The sequence below is a fragment of the Nyctibius grandis genome, chromosome 1, assembly GCF_013368605.1.
Source record: "Nyctibius grandis isolate bNycGra1 chromosome 1, bNycGra1.pri, whole genome shotgun sequence".
Lineage (NCBI taxonomy): Eukaryota > Metazoa > Chordata > Aves > Nyctibiiformes > Nyctibiidae > Nyctibius > Nyctibius grandis.
Window position 1 is genome coordinate 57,371,401 of NC_090658.1, and position 17,780 is coordinate 57,389,180.

The following is a 17,780-nucleotide window of genomic DNA, read 5'->3' on the forward strand; positions in this document are numbered from 1 at the left end:
AAAGGGAAGTAGGGAACTTCAGAGATTTAAGTTCTGTTTTTCAGTTGGCAGCATCAACTGTCAAACCGCTTTTTTTTTTTAATTCCCCATTACTGTCTGAAGGTCCATGTAAAGAGGGCTGGAGCACACAACTGAATTGGGCTAGTCTCTGTTGCAGACAGCTGCTAATTAAAGAGGATAAACCAATGTGACAATATTGTTAGTATTTGATACCACCCTCCTTTTACGGTGTCAAGCTGGAACCATACAACAGCAGCCAGGAACAAGTGCAAGTCCTGCTGATTCTCTGCTTTCCAGACAAGTTTGGTTTTTTTTGTTCTACACGTAAAGGCCATAGGTGTTTCAGAACTGTCACCCTGAAGCTGTGGTAAGGGAGATGTACATCATCACGGACTGAATTTTGTGAGTCATTCAGAGTCAAGTGTGACTATGTGATAGCTTAGTGAAATGCCTTATGTTGATGGTGAAAATCCAGTGAAGAAAAGTGAGGGCTAATAAGGGGGATAAAGTCTCCCTAACGCGGTTTTCTTCCCCTTCTTTAGGGAAATCGTAATAAACAAGATAACGAACTGCTGCAGAAGAACATCTGGTGTTTCCTACAAATACACAAAGGTAATACAGTGCCAAATAGAAGTTTTTGTTTCTTGTCAAGTTTTCTTAATACGAAGCTTTTATTAATAAATAAATAAACCCCGCTAATTCCTAGTTCCTTCAGTGCATGGAAACCATACTGTGTGGCTTCAGGAAGGCCACATAGCTGAGAGATCCACATTTGTATTGTGAAATGAGAAAGTAAGATAAGAGTTGAAGAAATGAAGAGCAATTAATAAATAGCTGAATAACACATAAATGTACAGGAAGAGAAAGAAGTCTGTTTCAGACATAGTGAAAAGCAATAGTAACAGCATACTATTGCAGTATTACTATCTTATGACTAAGTTAAACCCAAGGCCATGTGTGGAGTGGGTTCTGACAATTGGGGAGATCAGGGTGTGGCAGAGTCTAGACTGGTATATGCAGTCTCCACTTGTGGTTTTTTTTTTTTTCCTGCAGATAAACAGTGAAGAAGAAGCTAATGAGAATGAAACAGAGTGGCTTATGGAGGAAATCGCAGCACCAAATCAAAGAACAGCAAAAGGAGGGCAGGAGAATGGTCACATTACCACCAAGTCTGTTACACCTCAAGCCTTTACTTCTCTCCATGTGGATGACCTGGACAGTGAGGATGAAGTGTTAACTCTTCCAGATGTAAAGATTCAGACAGGAAGAGGACTAGACAAGATCAAGCACCCACAAAAGAAGCCACCCAGTCTTGGAAGTGATGACAAAGCTTATTTGCTGAATGGGGGAAAGGAAAGGAAAACAAAAGCCAAGCCAGGCCAGCAGCAGGCACAGAACTCTACAAATACAGTATCGTTTCATGATGATAGTGATGAGGACTTGTTGAATGTTTAATAACCCCTCTTGTGCCTAATCAACTATATATAGAGAGATTATATATAACGGGACAACATTTCCAATCAAATATGAGAACATCAGCCTGAAAGATTTTTCTGAATTTTGCCTTTAGCAAGAAACCATTGAAAAGGGAAGAAGAGAAAGATTTCTTGGTTGTTTACAATGACCTGTTCAGTAATGACTGGATTTCTAACATCCAGTTGTCTGTGTTATGTTGACTCTCTCTAGCCAGGACACTTTTTTTTTTTTTTTTAATTTTTAGGCCTCAGCATAGGTGTTAAATGCTTGCTTAAAAAAGAGAAACCTTTGAAAGGAAAGGATTAAGGCTTCATGAAGCCCCTGGCTCCTGAGACTCAAGTTATCTTGACTACTAGCATTTTTACTCCTTGTATTTATTGATCCTCGCTACTCAGGTTTGCTTAATAGCAACATGTTCTTCCTGCCGGCAGGGTACTATTCTTTGGGTTCACCCATCGTAAGACAAGGAAAAATATAACTTTTGTGTATTCGGATGATTTGATGTAAATTTTGGAACTGGTCTAATTTATCCTGTAAATTTGAATATCCATTCTAATTTAAACAGATCGTTGGTTCAAAGGTATTGAATGAAAGGTACAACTCTGTATAGCTTTAGCCTAAAATGGTTGCTGTTCCTTGCATGATATTTTTTTGGTACTGGTCATATGACTGACTTCATCAGTATTTGCCTAAGCAGCTGACAAGCACCCAAAGATTTATTTTTTTTTTTCCAAATCATGGCTGGACTGGGACGACTGCACAGAGAACCAGAGTTTTCAAGGACATAGAGGCAGGATTCCTATAATGCAATCTGCACTGCCCAGTTTGTCATCACCAAGCCCAACAACTAGAGGAGCCCTACTCAGCCCAATACCTGTTTCTGGTATTAATTACAAGAAAAAAAATTTTGGCCAATGTTTTCTGATAGCCTAAGTTCTAGTTCTTATGCTATGGTCGTGGTCAAGGTCATTGATTTGAAATGTTGCTGGCAATAAATGCAAGTCAGATTTCCTCTAGCAGTCTTGCTCTTCTCCGGGTATTTTCTAAATTAAATTATGGGCAATGATAGGGTTTCAAAGCATTGTACAAGTACATGCCTTGGTTAGAATTTTTGGAAACTTTTCATTGTTCCTTTTGGCTGGCTTACTCAGTTTCAACAATGGTTTCTTTTTATAAAAACTCCATTTTGAATCAAAATAGTGTAATATAAAGTATTCAGCAATTTCAATAAAAGATATGAAGTGGGTATTCCAAATCCCACATCTCAAGTCTAGAATCTTTCTTAAGCTAGTCTGTAATGCTGCTCATCAGTGTGGTGATACCCTCTTTTGCTGTGATAGGTAATATCTTAATTGCATCACTCAAAATGAGAACCAATGTTTGATGACAAAGATCAGAATATATAGGTAAGCCCCAGTGGTGTATTCTTTCTCTTATCAGACTTGGGTTTTCTTCCTCTTGTATTGTTGCTAGTGAAGCTGTAAATCAGTTCAGCTGAAGTTGCATCTTGTCATACTTAAAAGTAGCATTTTTTGTATTTAGGATTAAGTTAATTTGGGGGAATGAGAGGCTTGACAGTATATTTTTAATACTGTCAGTTACCATTGCAACAGTTCGCAATGGATGTTGAAGAATGCTTCTTCCCTTCCCCAAGTCTTCAAGGCTGACATCTTGGAGTTGTTTGATCCATGAACTGCTGCATGCAATGACTTCCCATATATTAAGGTACAACACCGCATGTCTCTCTGTTGTGACTGTGCACAACGAGGCTTAGGTAGAACAGAGGTGCTCTGCCTGGGGGTGCTTATCTGAGCAATATCAATGATATGTTTCTAATACGCAGCTGACAGCAGTGAGTGGCTTCAGTGCCTGGTCTTGGAACTATTGCCCACTTTTTATCTAGGCGTTTTTAGGTAGGCTTGACTGAATCTTACTTTGTTCGGAGCTGGGTGCATGACTTGCTTCACCAGACTATTTTTCCAGTAGAATACCCTGGTTAACCATTGGGAGGTAGTGTTAACAAGAATAGTGGAGACCAGACGAGTACATACAAATGGCTGGGCCAGGAGCAGAAACCCTGCCAGTCAACAGCACAACTCCCTAGGAAGTGTTCCTCTGAGACACCCACCTGCATGGCACAGTGCCACTCAACCCCTGCCTGGGCTGCAGAGAGGGTGGTGGGACATCAGGAAAAAAGGCCCAATCCAGATCTAACTTTTTTAGTTCTCGTGGAACTTACGTACACCACTACCAACTGGTTAAACAAAACCACTAGCAAAGAAGTGATGTGAGTTTTTTTGGGTGTGTTTTGAAGATACAGCCTAATGGCTTTAAACTTCACCCACTTCGCAGGCAGGCTTTGATTTCAGTTTCCTTGGCCTCAGCTGACTGCACCCATCCTCCTGCAGAGGGAGGCTGCGGTGTCAGGCTGTGAGCGTGGCGGCTGCAGTGCACTTGTGCGTCCTTGTCCCCTTCTCACATGGAGCCCCTACAGGCATGGAGGCGAAAGTCTAGTGGGGGGTGGGGCTGCGCTGGGCTTGGGTAAAGCAGCTGTAAGTGGCTGCAGGAGAGGAGTTCTTGTTACCTTGCTTCAGCCATTCCTGCCTAAGAAGAGGGGGTAGCAGAGGAGGGGGCATGTCCTTGTGATGCAGGGAATGATTATTAGAGTGCTGGTCCACAAAGCAGCTCTCATAGCTGGTTAGACCACTGTTGTGCTGATGGGCAGCGAGGCCAGATAGAGAACTGGTTGTTTTTGTCCCCAGGCCAGGATGGCTGCCTAAGCTGGTTTGTTTTTTGGAGTGTATTGAGAGGAGGTATTTATTTTTTTTTGCTTGGTTGCCTAAACCACAGAAGTCACTTTCCAGACCATTTTTCACTTTTTTCCATCTTTAAAATGTTATATTCATGTATGCTTTTCTTTCTGATAGAAGCAGCTGTTGTCAGCAACAGGTGTTGGAATAGCAAGTGTTTATCCATAGACAGCATGAAGTATCATTGGAGCATGATATAATGTGGATTTTTTGGGGAGTGCCCCACAATGAATTCTACCTAAAATCTTACAGGTCTTCTACGGTAAGAAATGGCCGTTTTGGCCATAAGTATTTTATATTATGGCTTCCCAAAGCTATTTGCAGTGTATAATTCCTTAGTGAATGCTTTTTATCTTTTGTATCACTGCAAAAATATGGTCAGGTGAAAATTGTGTTCCCTGATGTAGGTAGGAGAGGTTTTCCTTGGAATTGGAGACGTGTGGAGAGTGAGGGTGTCTGCAGACACACATGATACTGGAGTTTGCAGGCAAGATGTGCCTTTACTGTTACATGGCTCAATGTAGAGGCACTTCTGTTTCACAGTGTACTTACCTATTCTTTATAGAACCTGGTTGATAAGCAGTGTTCACATATGGTGCCCAGCAACTGCTACACTAAACTTTTCATTTGCTTGCACATTGGTGGACTTTTCGATCTACACTTGCTCCTTAAAATGCCTCTTCTTTGAGGAGCTGGTTTGGCTAATAAAAAAAAAAAAAAAAAATGAAGTGCTGTGGCTGTTAGCGGCTTTTCTGGAGAAAAGCAACGTATGTGCTCTGATTAGGGGTTAAATGCAAATCCTCCCTGGGTGAATTAAGGTCTGATTTCAAATGAAACCTAAAAAAGCTTGCAACATGTAGTTTAATAATTTATGGAGTTAGTCTTGACTTTTGGTCAAATGTCTTTGTTACTTAAATAGCTTTGCTGCCAACTAAATATATCAGTGCTGCAGAGAAGGCGTAGATGGGGTTTTTGGGGTGGTTTTGATGTCGAAATGCCAACCCTAGATGACATTTTGGAGAATGTTGGAGAATTTGACAGGTTCCAGAAGCAAACCTTCTTTGTCCTGTGTTTGCTTTCTGCTGCCTTCCCCCCAGTGTATGTGGGTGTCGTCTTCTTTGGGTTCATCCCTGAGCATCGCTGCTTCAGCCCTGGGGTGGCTGAGCTGAGCCAGCGGTGCGGCTGGAGCCTGGAGGAGCAGCTGAATCACACAGTTCCTGAGAGGGGCGGCCATGGGGCCAGTTTCAGCAGCCGCTGCAGGAGGTACGAGGTGGACTGGAATGGGACAGGCGTCAGCTGCACCGACCCCCTCGGCAGCCTCGTGGGCAACCGAAGCGCAGTCCCCCTTGGTCCCTGCCGGGACGGCTGGGTCTACGACTCCCCAGGGACCTCTATCGTGACAGAGGTAAAAACAAATACCCTCCCCTTCCCTTGCCCCCTCAGTCACGGACAAGCTGAGGGAGGTGGGAGAGGGTTGGTGTAGCATAGGCTGTGTTAAAATGTCGCCTGCTTACCTGGACGAGGGGATCCTCTTGCTGCGAACTTGTGCAGGGCGCTTTGTAAGTTATCTTCCCTCTGTCCTTGCTGTGAAGCGTTACCTTGGCTGCTCAGGAGGCTTATATCTCTAGCTGGGGAGCAAAGCATATTTCAGCAAATAAATCCCTAGGTAGATAAAGTTCAGTTCTGAATGAAACTCCCGTCACATGAGAGGTCCGATTGGCGGAGGTGTGTAAACAGTGCCTGTGAGGGATCAGCAGCTCGCAGCACTACAAACAAAGCCGGGCAATTCCCCCAGCGGGTGCATGGCACAGACCTCCCAGTCTTCCTGGGATCTGCACCCACATGTGAAGGTCTTGATTTCTTTTTTTTTTTTAATGAAGAAAGTTTTTTAAAGTTTGCTTCAAATACAATTGAATGATTATGGGTGGGAGAAAAGGTGCCCAGCAAGTGCTGGGCATCCATCACTTCCTACAATTACACATCTTAATTCAGGAACAAATTGCAGAAAAAACGATGGCTATTTCGTGTTCTCAGAAGACATGTGAATAAACTGAAAATGGTGTTTCATCTCCTTAGGGTACTTTAGGGTTTTAGGTGCTTTAACTTGAAAAACAAATCAGTATTGGAGATGACAAACTTGATTTTGCCATAAAAAGTTCCAGCAAATTTTTAGAGACGGTGGAAGTCAGGATTCTTCCCCTAACATGTCTAACACAAACACACGAGCAGGTAAATTCTGTGCTATAGCAACTTCAGCATTTATAGTTTTGTAAGAGGTTGGAGCTAGCTTTTAGGTGCCGTACTGAAAGTGTACTTCTTTCACCGAATCATGGACTGTGCGATATTAAAGCGAGGAAATGAGACACCTCAAGCAGAGGGTGACCCAGAACTTCTGCAAAGCATTAGCGCAGCAGGCACATCTTGCTGCAAAAGGCTCTGGCAGTTGCTGTGGTCCAGATGCCCCCGCCATGATCTCTCCTGATTGTAGGAAGTTAACTTTTGCAGTCTGGATTCGTGGAGACATGCTCACATCAGTCGTCTTCCCTTTTCTTCTGAAAGGGGGTGCAAGGCCAGGCCCATGGGCTGCTTCCTTCACAGGATAACCAGAAGCATCACATGTCTCTGTGTGCATTTTGGCAATGTGTTTTGCTTCTGGATGTGACTGTTTCTGTGAAGGCTTTTGGGCTCTGTTATGTTGTCCCTTTCTCTGGCAGCTAAGCAGGGGAAAGAACAGCGCAGAGTAAAGTGTGTTACTTTGCTCAAAGGAAAAATTTACACGTGGAAGAGTATCCTTATGGGAAGCCCCACAGAGCATCAGGAGGAGTATCTGGTTTTATATTGATTAAAGATGCTTAGCTTTAAATAAACCCAGCTACCAGTAGGATGGGAAGGGATTCTCAGTCATGTTAGGACAGCTTTTTGGAATAACTTGTTCTCCACTAGTTTTTATGTGTATCTACTTAAGTAAGATAAGAGAACTAAGGCCAGATGGCAAATATGTGTGCATACCCATGTGGTATAAAACTTGGCCCTGGATACAAAATACCTGGTCTCCAGACACATTAGGCTGTAGGACAATTTAGTTGAGCAAAAGGCCAGAGCAGAGAGGAAATGCTGTGGCCTCTGGGACAGATGCAGATACCTCCTCCCACCCTCCTTTGGGGAGCCAGAGCCCAACAGGAAGCAGGATGAGGCAGGCTTCTGCAAGCTTCTAGGATACCTTTAGTGAAGGCATCACCCTTAGTCCTGAGGGGTCTGCAGGGACTACTGTGGCATGCGAGGGTATGAGGCAACCAGAACTGCTTGGAAATGTTCACCATCAGCCTCAGAAAAAGCTGTTTAAAAAGCCCAGGGTGATCGTCAGATCCATGCTGATTTGATCAACAAGGCCTAACACAAGTTAAGGTCCTGATCTTGACAGGTAACTACTCAGTTATGTTCTTTCCAGTAAAGCGCAATGAGACACGAATGGGAAATAACCAGGAAACTGCTCAAGGGCTTGATCCTGTTTTTAATGTTGGACACTTAATTAAGTCAGGAGGGTTTCTGGGTGCTGATAAAATGGTCATTGACACAGAAACAAATTAAAATCTTTAACTGAAGCGAACGAAACTTGTGGATGTGAGCCAGCTCTTGGTTTCACTCTCTTGCTTCTAACTGTGGTTGCTCCTTTAGTTTAACCTGGTGTGTGAGGACTCCTGGAAGCTGGACGTCTTTCAGTCTTCCGTGAATGCTGGGTTTTTTATTGGCTCCATAAACATTGGCTACATAGCAGACAGGTACGTGTGGGCTAACAGTAAAACCCTCTGACCTCCCTTATCAGTGTTCAGCAGCTAAGCTTAGATAAAGGCAGCGAAAAGTTGTGCAACTGCTATCATCTCTGCTCTTCGGAAAATAAGGTCAACCACCTGGATGTTCAGTTGCAGTATGAGGAGTGGGTGCTCTGTCTTTTAGGTCACACCTGGTGGTTTGCACAAATCTCCCTCTCGGTGATTCCTACAGAGCCTGCGAGGACTATTTTAGGACCATACACCCCAAACTCCCTACTGTGCCACACCAGAGCCCCGGGGGTGTTAACCAAAGCCAGGCAATGCTGGTTTGGAGCCCCGACTTGATCTGTCACACTCTGTGTGGCGGCAGCTTGGAAACATCTTGCTTCCTTTAGAGAAACTTCAAAATAGTAGACACAGAGATTGCCAGACGGGTACAGCAGCAGCCTCTGTGAAAAAGCAGAAATCCCTGTGTCCTGGCATCTTTAGCTCCCTGTTCAGAGCCAGCAGAGCCAGATGCCCTAGCCCAGGCAGCTGGGGTTAAAAAGAAACCAGTGCCAGTATTTGAAGGCCCTTTTCCCCTGCTTGTTGCCCTCCTGCCTAGGACTGTTAATACAGCAGGTTCTGAGTTGCTCCAACTGTGAAAAGCAGCCCACTCACAACAAGAGCCATACATATTAGATTTTTGGAGATTAAGATTGTGGTATATAAATCTGTTATAAACCTGGTGCATGCAGACATATCAGAATCATAATATTAACCCATACTTATTTTTCACCCCATTATAAAAAAAACAGATTACTAAGCTGCCTGTTCTGAAATTCAGGGATAACAGTCACAATCCAAATATATGTAAATACAGGACTATTGTTCTTTAACTTGGGAAATTTTTCTTTTTCCTAAAAAAGCCTCTGTGGAATTGCAGAGCAAGTTGCACAGTAATTCAGGGAATAGAAAAGCAGGTAAGTAAGTAATGGGCTAAGAATAAAAGTCAGTGTGTATCTATCACTTGTATAGCAAAGTTGGATTTCTTTTTTTTTTCCAAAGACGTACAAAGCTCTCACTGGTTTAAAATGCCTGTGTTTTCATGACTAGGGTTTTGCTTTACATGTATTATCTTCCAATCCAGGTTTGGCCGTAAATTTTGCCTCTTAAATACAATTCTTGCAAACATTGTCTGTGGAATCCTTCTGGTCTTCGTGCCCACCTACCTGTGGATAGTCATCTTCCGCTTCTTGCAAGGGCTGGTCAGCAAGGGCTGCTGGACCGCAGGCTACATCCTGGGTGAGTTCAGACCTTTTCCCAGGAGCAAGACTGGCTGCAGAAGGCAAAGAAAACAAAACCTCCCAAAACCCCAAACAAAAGCCATTTAAAAAATGCCTCCCATGGTGTTTTATCAAGGAGTTCTCTCCCTCTTCAACTTTTCAGGATTTTTTCAGGCACTGTCATTAGGGAGAAGCAACAGTAGCCTTCAAAGCTCAAGCAAGCGGTGGTATATGAGGGCTGTTACCCCAAGATAGGCTTCCCCCTATGGTGCAGCTCCTCTTTGCAGACCTGGGCCCCCAGGCTCCTCTTGGGCACTGCTGGGGAAGGCGACAGCCCCGGGGCAGCCCGTGGCCGCTCCAACCCAGTCGCAGACAGGGTGGTGACAGAGTAGGCCGTGAAAGAAGCAGGGAGAGGGTGGGGAAAATTGGAGGCATTTTTATGACACAAAGAGCATTAAAGGGCAAACAGAGGCTTTACAGCCTAAAAATAACTGAAGAACAGCATGTACTTGCTGAGAAAAGGACAAACTGTTTGGGTATCTGCGCACTTGTCTGAGTGGAGGCCAACCCGGAGAACTGCAGAGCAGTGCGAGGAGCCAGGCTGTGCAGATGCCTCTCCCAGTGCCTTGCGTGAGCATGTCTGGTGGTGAAGCACGGCTGCGTGGCAGCAGGGTTGGGGCCACCTCAGGACCACTTTCTGGTGCACAGTAGAGCTGGCTGGGGCTTCTCTGACTTCTCTGGTATGGAGTTCAGGCTCTTGTCAAAAATACCCAACACGAAGCAATCACCAAAGCAGCAAATTAAATATTTTAAATGCTGCCCAATAGAGCCTTATCTGGATTAGGATGTCAGGTGGCTCTACCAAATAGCTCTGAGTGATCCGGTCCACTGTGACAGCGGAAAAAAATGTAGATGACAACACCTTAAACTTCTGTAAGACTTTTAGTGGGGACACCTTGCTAATGCAGTTATCCAGATGTCCGATATAAATAAAATAAAAACATCTGGCCCACAATGCAGACCATCTTCTGCCAAGACATGATTGTTCCTTCCTCTGCATGTTCTAGATGCTTGCTTGGCCTCTTAGATCTTTTCCTGGCACAAATTAAATCTTCATCACCTCTTCTGGGGAACTTGATGCCATTTTAGAGCATAAAATCCCTATCAGGACAATGACTTGCCTTATTCTGATATTTTCTCTTAGTTATACCTTGTTACTTCTAGATTCTTCTTGAAACCTTCTCATGAGAGAAGTCACCCAGAATCAGCCCCAAAGCCCCTTTAAACTTGCATATTCTCTCTAAGGGTGGCTAATATTGAATGTCCAGGGAAGCATACAAGGGCAGAGCAACCTTGTTGTCACACTCTCCTGGGACACTTTGTCTACCCTTCAGCTGCTTTTGGCTGAGGAGATGCCTTTGTCTCTGTGCATCGTTTGGCCAAACAGTATGAGCTAATCTGTGGCTCCAAAACACAGCACTTTCTTCAGTTGCTAAATAACTGCTTTATGTTCTTTTTCTAATTGGTTTGCTTTCTTGAAATCACACAACCGGATGAAAAATTTTGAGTGTGCTTGTGCACACATAGTTACTTTTAGCTCTGTATCAACAAGACATAACCTGTGGGTCTATCCTGTGGTGTGCAGTTGCAAAGTGCAGATGAGTCGTTAAGCCCTCCTGACCAGGAAGCTGTATGCCATCCTGCAGTACAGGCATTTCTTATGTACTTGGAGTGAGATGCAGACTGAAAGGCTGCACTTAGAAAACAAAATGTGATGTTTTGTTATTGGGTTGGATACATTATGTAGGTTGTCGTTAGATTTTACAGCAAAATCCATCTGTGCACTTTGAGGAATGTTTGATTTACTCGGTGGTTTCCACGACAGAGGACAGTACTGGATGCCTTAGGCCAGTGTAAGAGCAGGAGCAGTGTTTTCTCCTTCGTTAGGAGTTTGGGTGATGGAAAAGCAAACCTTCCTTTGTGAGCACCAGGGGATTTTTGTCTGGAGGCTTTATGCCAGGAAGACCAGGATTACCAAAACAGTTTCTTCAGGGCATTAACACAGCATTGGTCTTCCAGTGTCCCCTCAGAGCAAGTTACTGCTGCACTGAGCAGTCATGGCTGAGCTGTCATTCACCTGTCTCTGTGCGTGTTTGCAGTGACGGAAGTTGTCGGTCCGAAGTACCGGAGGACGGTGGGCATCCTCTACCAGACGGCCTTCTCCGTTGGGCTCCTGGTCTTTGATGCCATCGCTTACACCATCCCTCACTGGCGGTGGCTGCAGCTCACCGTCACCCTGCCAACCTGCTTCTTCCTGCTCTACTACTGGTAAACGGGCTTTCGTTGTACCTCTGCTCACGACCCAAAAACCAGCTGCTTCTGCCTCCCAGGGCTTGATACTGAGGGAGATTTGGCACTGCTTTTCGGTTGCGTGAGCCTCAGTGCAAAGAGGAGGTACACCGCAAAAAGAAGAGGCAAATAGGACCCCTCAGCAACTGAGACTTTATTGCATCTTTGCCTGTGTGCTGCACTTGACTTCCGGTTAAAAGAAAGACCACTTTGACGAACACTGGAGGAGAGTGTTTTAATATCATATATTATCTTCATTAAGCATTTCATAAAGGAAAAGAAATGCCTTGACATAATTTAGTGGATCCTACACTGAAAAGATGATTATTGAGAGAGACTTGAATGCTAACATAACTGTAACAGGTTCTTTACATGTTCTTTTAAGGAATAAAAGTTGCAGCTTTTTGTGGTCCAATCAAAAGAAGGCATGTGGGTTCACCTTTATTTTGGATTCTTTCCTCTCTCTTTGATTGATATTTTTCAGTTTGAGTGCTTTGATTTGAGAAATTGTCTGGATGGGTCAAGGGGTTAGGAATAATAGAAAGAAATTCGTTGTCTTCCTTTTTCCATATTTGTGAATTGGTAAGCCAGTTCTAGCTTATTTACTTTTTAACCTGTGATGGCACAACTGGAAAATGACTCCCTAAGAGGAGCCGGTTTGTGGTGAACAGGCTGAATAAAATGATAGCACTACTCTCTTTAGTAAACTCATCTCTGACTAAAGCCACTACCACAACTGCTCCTCTTCCCATTTCAGCAGTGGGATATACTACTTTTCGCAGCGGGGGGGGGGAGGAGGGCGAGGAACACACAAAACAAAACAAAACAACACTCTAAAGAAAAACACCACCAGCCTCTATTTAGCCAAAGCACTCTCTCCACAGTCTCCATACATGGGAGCACTATGTAAGCTTTAAGTTTTGGTATGTAATAGCATCTACTTGCATTGTAGGTGCCTCCCAGAGTCTCCCAGGTGGCTGATCTCTCAAGGAAAAAGTGACAAAGCTATGAAAATTGTCAGTGATATGGCTAAAAAAAATCAGAAAAAGATGCCTTCCCATTTTGAGGTGAGCTCAGGGTTTGCTTATGCATGTAAGCAGGTATCGTGATAGTCCCTTCCATCAGTTCCTCCCAGCAGAAACTCACTGTACTTTGTACTGGCTCTTCTGCAGAGTATTAAATTTGAAGAGGAAGATGGCGGAAAGCAGAGTCCTTCACTCATCGACCTTGTCAGGACACCACAGATGAGGAAAAACACGTTTATTTTGATGTACAACTGGTAAGAAGATAATGTTGGAGAGCTGTTTTTGAAGCTCTAGTTACCAAGGCTCCAGCAGGACACAGACCTCGCTCCTCTGACTGACTAATGAAGCTCAGATGTTCTTCTCTGCCTAGGTTCACAAGCTCCATCCTCTACCAAGGGCTCATCATGCACATGGGAGTAGCCGCTGGGAACATGTATCTCGATTTCCTCTATTCTGCACTTGTGGAATTCCCAGCTGCCTTCATCATCATCATCACCATCGACCGTGTCGGGCGACGCTACCCCTGGGCTGCCGCTAACCTGGTGGCTGGGGCCGCCTGCCTTGTCACAGCACTGATCCCGGAGGGTGAGTCACCTGCACAAGGCCACGTGGTGGCTTCCCACCCTGGCGTTGCCCTCTGGGAACAGCACCCACCTCTCTCTTTTACTGAGGTCCAGCCTCAAAGGTCCGCAAACCCATGCCCGCCATCAGTGCTGCCTCCCTGACTTTTAGTAGCACTCCTTGTGCTGCAGAAATGAGGTTGATTTGTAGCACTGCTAATAATAAATCTCAAAGCACCTGGGTCCCCTGTGCTGCTTTGGAAGGGTCCCTGTGCCACAGCTCATGCTTTCCACACAAGTGAAACAACGCCCCTTAAAAACATCAAGAGATATGGGATCAGAGGTTCCCCCTAAAGAAACACTGGCATATTAACTGACTCCTGCTAAATCGCTGGGATAATTTTAAATGTGCTGGATGCATTTTCTCTGCAGACATACACTGGCTAAAAGTGATTGCTGCCTGCATCGGGAGAATGGGAATCACAATCGCTTTTGAAATGGTTTGCTTTGTAAACACTGAACTGTATCCAACATACATCAGGTAGGTGCATCCTCCTCCGCATTGGCACTTGGCCTGGAAACAAATAGTTGAGGCCCATGTTTATGTTACATTTTATGCTAAACTAAGTTATCCCCAAATGCTTCAGAACTACCCAGGTACTACTGAAGATAAAGTAGGTAGAACGTAAGTAAAATGCTTTAAAAAGTAGATTCTTGAAGACAACAAATGTACTTTAAGGCAGATGGAAACTCGTGTGACTGAAATAAAGGGAAAAGTGGAGACAACCAGGGTGGATGAGGGTTCAAATCAAGATTTGATTCTTGTTTGAATCAAAATAACATGTAAATGGATCTGTCCAGAGTAGAGTGTGCTATGGAGAATGTGTGTTAACTCAAGCCCTTTACCCAAGGACTGGATTTTTTTCCCTATTTTTAAGTGGGCTGCAGAGTGAATAGCTCAGAAGTAGGTATGTGCGCCGCAGAAATCTAAAGCTTAGGAGTTAATTCTTCTTCAAAATTTCCTCTTTCTACACAGTGACTGTAGGCCATTGCCTGCAGAGAAGATGTCTGCACTGACCAGATGAATCTTGCTTCTCCTTTCTTCGTTGGAGAGACACTGATTATGTGAAGCTACACAATATATGAAATCATGAGACTCTATTAATCTTATTTCTCTATCCATAATGAATACAGTGGAGTTTTAAATTTTATTAACGGTGTATAGCAAACAGAAGGATCGTTTGCCACCCCTTGCCGTGGGTCACCTAAGATGTACTGAAGCTAATGGTTTTACATTTTTACTGTATTCAGAGACTCCCTTCAGACACTTTGGGTCTCATTCTCTTCTATTTTTAACCTTGGGAATTTGCTTACGCCTTTGAAAATACAGATATACTCTCCCGTTTCTATTTGCTAAGATTTTTATTCTTGCAATACTTGGGTCTAAATAACTTCTGGATATACCCACCAGTGGAAAACTAGGGCTTTGCAAACTATTTTGGCATTTTGTGGTCTGCTGAGCTGCATGTCCTGTGCAAGGGTCAGAAATGTGATCCATGCCCTTCCGTCCATAGTACCATGATGCTAACGTGATCCCTTTGCTGTTGAACCAGGAACCTTGGGGTGATGGTCTGCTCCTCCTTGTGCGATGTTGGTGGAATCATTGTCCCATTCATTGTCTACAGACTGGTGGAAGTCTGGCATGATCTGCCGCTGATAGTCTTCAGTAAGTGCCACCTTACCTACCTTACCTCCTTGCTGGCCAGTGCTGGGGTGCAGCAGCGGGGCCCAAGTTTCAAAGGGAGGGAAAAGCAGCTAAAGCTGTTGCCCCAAATTCAGCAGAAGCCCCTTTCTGTCTATAAAAGCCATAGCTTTCTTCTACAAAAGCCATAGCCAGTTTATAACAACCTGGAGCTTGTTTATGCATTCATGTCTCCTTTGCCCTTATTATTGTTTATTGCATTTTAAAGGAAGCTAGAGGTGAACACAGGTTCGACAGATGGCAAAGAGCTGAGAAATGTTCTAATGTTTTGATGAGATTAATATTTTGATGAATTCAAATCTGATCAATTACTGCTCTTCTGTGAGGTATATAGTCTCACTCCAGGAGCCAAAACCTGGAATTTCACACAATTGCCTATTTAATGGAGTACAAGCGTGGCTGTTACTTCAGTTCAGCTTTTCTGACAGTCTGTTAGCTGGCTGTTCTCCAGCTGTTTGGAAAGAGGTTGGTAAATAAATGCAAGATGAGCATTTGCAGAGTAGTGACCTGAACTCTAAGGTCAGAGTCTGCAAAACTTTTCTGAATCTTTAGATCAGCACACTATTTGTAGAAAAATGTCTTGAATGGCAATATGAAGCTTTTAACAGACAGCACGTTTAGGAAGGTGCTTGGTAGATTTTAAAAGAAATTATCAGTGGAGAAGTTAATCACATTGTGTAGGAGATAATACGTTGTGTATGTATTTTCTAGGTCTCGTTATGTAAATAGCAGAAGAGTTGAATCTGTTTCCTGGCATACACTCAGACTAGAGAGGGTTCTTTCCTCTTTACAGTGGTCTGCCCAGCCTGACATGCCGTAGTTCAGTGTATAACTCACAGCTGAACTTGGCTCATTGCTGTCTCCATGTGGCTGTCACATCCTCCAGAGGTGGCATCCTGGTTTTGCATACAGAGCCTTGATGTGCACATCTTGTATGAAGAACAAAATAAAATGCCATTTATGAATCCTTTGTGCCAGACAGTAGAAAGTGTGTAAATGCTGTAAATTGGTATATTCTAACAAGCTCTTTGTGCACCTGTTTGATTTGAAGCTGTACTTGGTTTGATTGCGGGTGGATTGGTGTTGCTTCTACCTGAAACTAAAGGAAGAGTTTTGCCTGAGACTGTTGAAGATGTTGAAAACTTTCATGGGTGAGTCAGGATGATGAACTCTTGGCAGATTTCACTTGAAATTGTGCAAAATCCCTGCCCAGATCTCACTGGGGAAGCCCAGGAGTTACTTGTCTGCCTCCTATCCTTCCAAGAAGTTGCTAGTTAATTCCCAGACTCTAGTGGGAGAGATTTTCTTTTCACCACTTGTCTACCTAGGCATCTGAAAACAAGCAGCATAGGCCTTTACTGGCCTGTGAATAGCTGCACTAGTCTCTCAAAGCTACTGCAACATTATTATAAATGTTATTTGTGCTTAAGAAACCTAACTGATCTTGTGGAACACAAAAAGGGCATTCCTGATAGCAGCTACTCATGCAGTGAGTGAAGCACCAGTAAGTGCTGAGGAGCCAGAACAAATCTAGAGGATTTGAGGATTAGCTGCTCATTTTCTCTGGGGAAGAGGCAGGGCAAGTGAAGAACCTGAAGTTACGTGCTCACTGAACACCTTCATTCTTGGTTTGCTGCTTGTGTCTTGTTATTCTTGCAGGCAAAGTGCTCCAAAGGCCAAAAAGATCTATCTCCACATCCAAACGTCAGAAGTAGCACATGACTGAAGACGACATAACTCTTTCTGAGCAGCCTGCTTTAAGGCGCTAGCATGGAAAGACAAACTGGAATAAATACTCTCTCCTGTCTTGCCTCTTTTTTTTTTTGTCTGCCTATCCTTTATTTACAATGTTTGGGGATTTCTGATGGGATTGTCCTTATTACTGCATAGCTGCTTCCCTCTCTGTACACTGTAATATAAATAGGTTTCAGAGCTGGGAACTTTTCATACCAGCTGTGTGGACTTCAACATGGGGGCAGATCTAACTTGGGGATGGTGGGGTCCATCCCAACAAAACTTTATAAGCCTCCACAAAGTCTGACTTTGTTGATTTGTCTTATGAAAGGGAGGATAATATAACAGAGGTTTACTTCTGTTATGATGCCAAGATGACTACAAACCTTGTACAGTCTTGGTACAATTTGCAACAGGTTTGCACAAATTTTTTTTTTTGCTAGCCCTTATGTGTTAAGGTGTTCATGTGAGTCCATAGTCCATGTGCCCGTACAGTAGCCCTCATCGGGGATTTTATTGGCGATCCTCAAACTCACAAAGATGGGCATGTGGCAACTCCAGAGCATGAAAAGGGGTGCATGGGAGAAAGACTCATAGTCCTTCATAAAGTAATAGCTTTGCTCGGTATTCAATGTGTAACCACTAAATTTTCTTGTCTTAATATCATCTTCATAGTGGATAATCTATACTTTTTTTTTAATGAAATTGTTTTCCTAAGCCTTCATAGCATTATGAATATGTGCCTGCACAGACATGCAGAATTTTATTAAAAATATTATGTTGGGACTCCAGTCAGGGTGGGAAAAGCATTACAGCTGCTAGAGGACTGAGAGCCCCTCAGAGTCCTGCTCCACTGGAGGCTTAGGATGGGGCTGAGGCCAGGACAGAGCTGTATCTCTAAGTGTTTGGAGGGGGCAGCCCCGTGGGGGCATCCCTTTGGAGTGAGCTGGGCTCAGGCTTAGGGACCTACAGGACTTTGAGCTGGGATTTGCCAGGGGTCCTGCACCTTGGGAAGCATTGTGGCAGCTC

General features: G+C 43.9%; 2 protein-coding genes across 2 annotated transcripts in view; both read left to right on the plus strand.

Moving 5' to 3' along the window:
* IGF2R (insulin like growth factor 2 receptor) overlaps window positions 1-2,744 on the plus strand; it is a 61,916-nt gene extending 59,172 nt beyond the window's left edge. Inside the window, exons 47-48 of the mRNA XM_068395168.1 lie at window positions 543-612; window positions 1,054-2,744. Coding sequence (XP_068251269.1) covers window positions 543-612; window positions 1,054-1,455 — 472 coding nt within the window. The 3' untranslated portion in view covers window positions 1,456-2,744. The remainder of the gene's footprint in view (window positions 1-542; window positions 613-1,053) is intronic.
* A 2,536-nt stretch (window positions 2,745-5,280) lies between these two features.
* LOC137670123 (solute carrier family 22 member 2-like) lies at window positions 5,281-16,743 on the plus strand. Its single transcript, XM_068412812.1, has 11 exons — window positions 5,281-5,691; window positions 7,962-8,065; window positions 9,186-9,340; window positions 11,481-11,649; window positions 12,623-12,737; window positions 12,843-12,949; window positions 13,066-13,280; window positions 13,688-13,796; window positions 14,869-14,981; window positions 16,069-16,168; window positions 16,677-16,743. Exons 1-11 carry the CDS (start codon window positions 5,281-5,283, stop codon window positions 16,741-16,743), a joined length of 1,665 nt encoding a protein of 554 aa, XP_068268913.1.
* Window positions 16,744-17,780: the final 1,037 nt, after the last annotated feature.

Coding starts and splice junctions, on each gene's coding strand:
- LOC137670123 (XM_068412812.1), top strand. CDS start 5,281: ATGCCAACCCTAGATGACATTTTGGAGAATGTTGGAGAATTTGACAGG. Junction 5,692..7,961: donor GGACCTCTATCGTGACAGAG/GTAAAAACAAAT, acceptor TTGCTCCTTTAG/TTTAACCTGGTGTGTGAGGA. Junction 12,950..13,065: donor TTTATTTTGATGTACAACTG/GTAAGAAGATAA, acceptor TTCTCTGCCTAG/GTTCACAAGCTCCATCCTCT.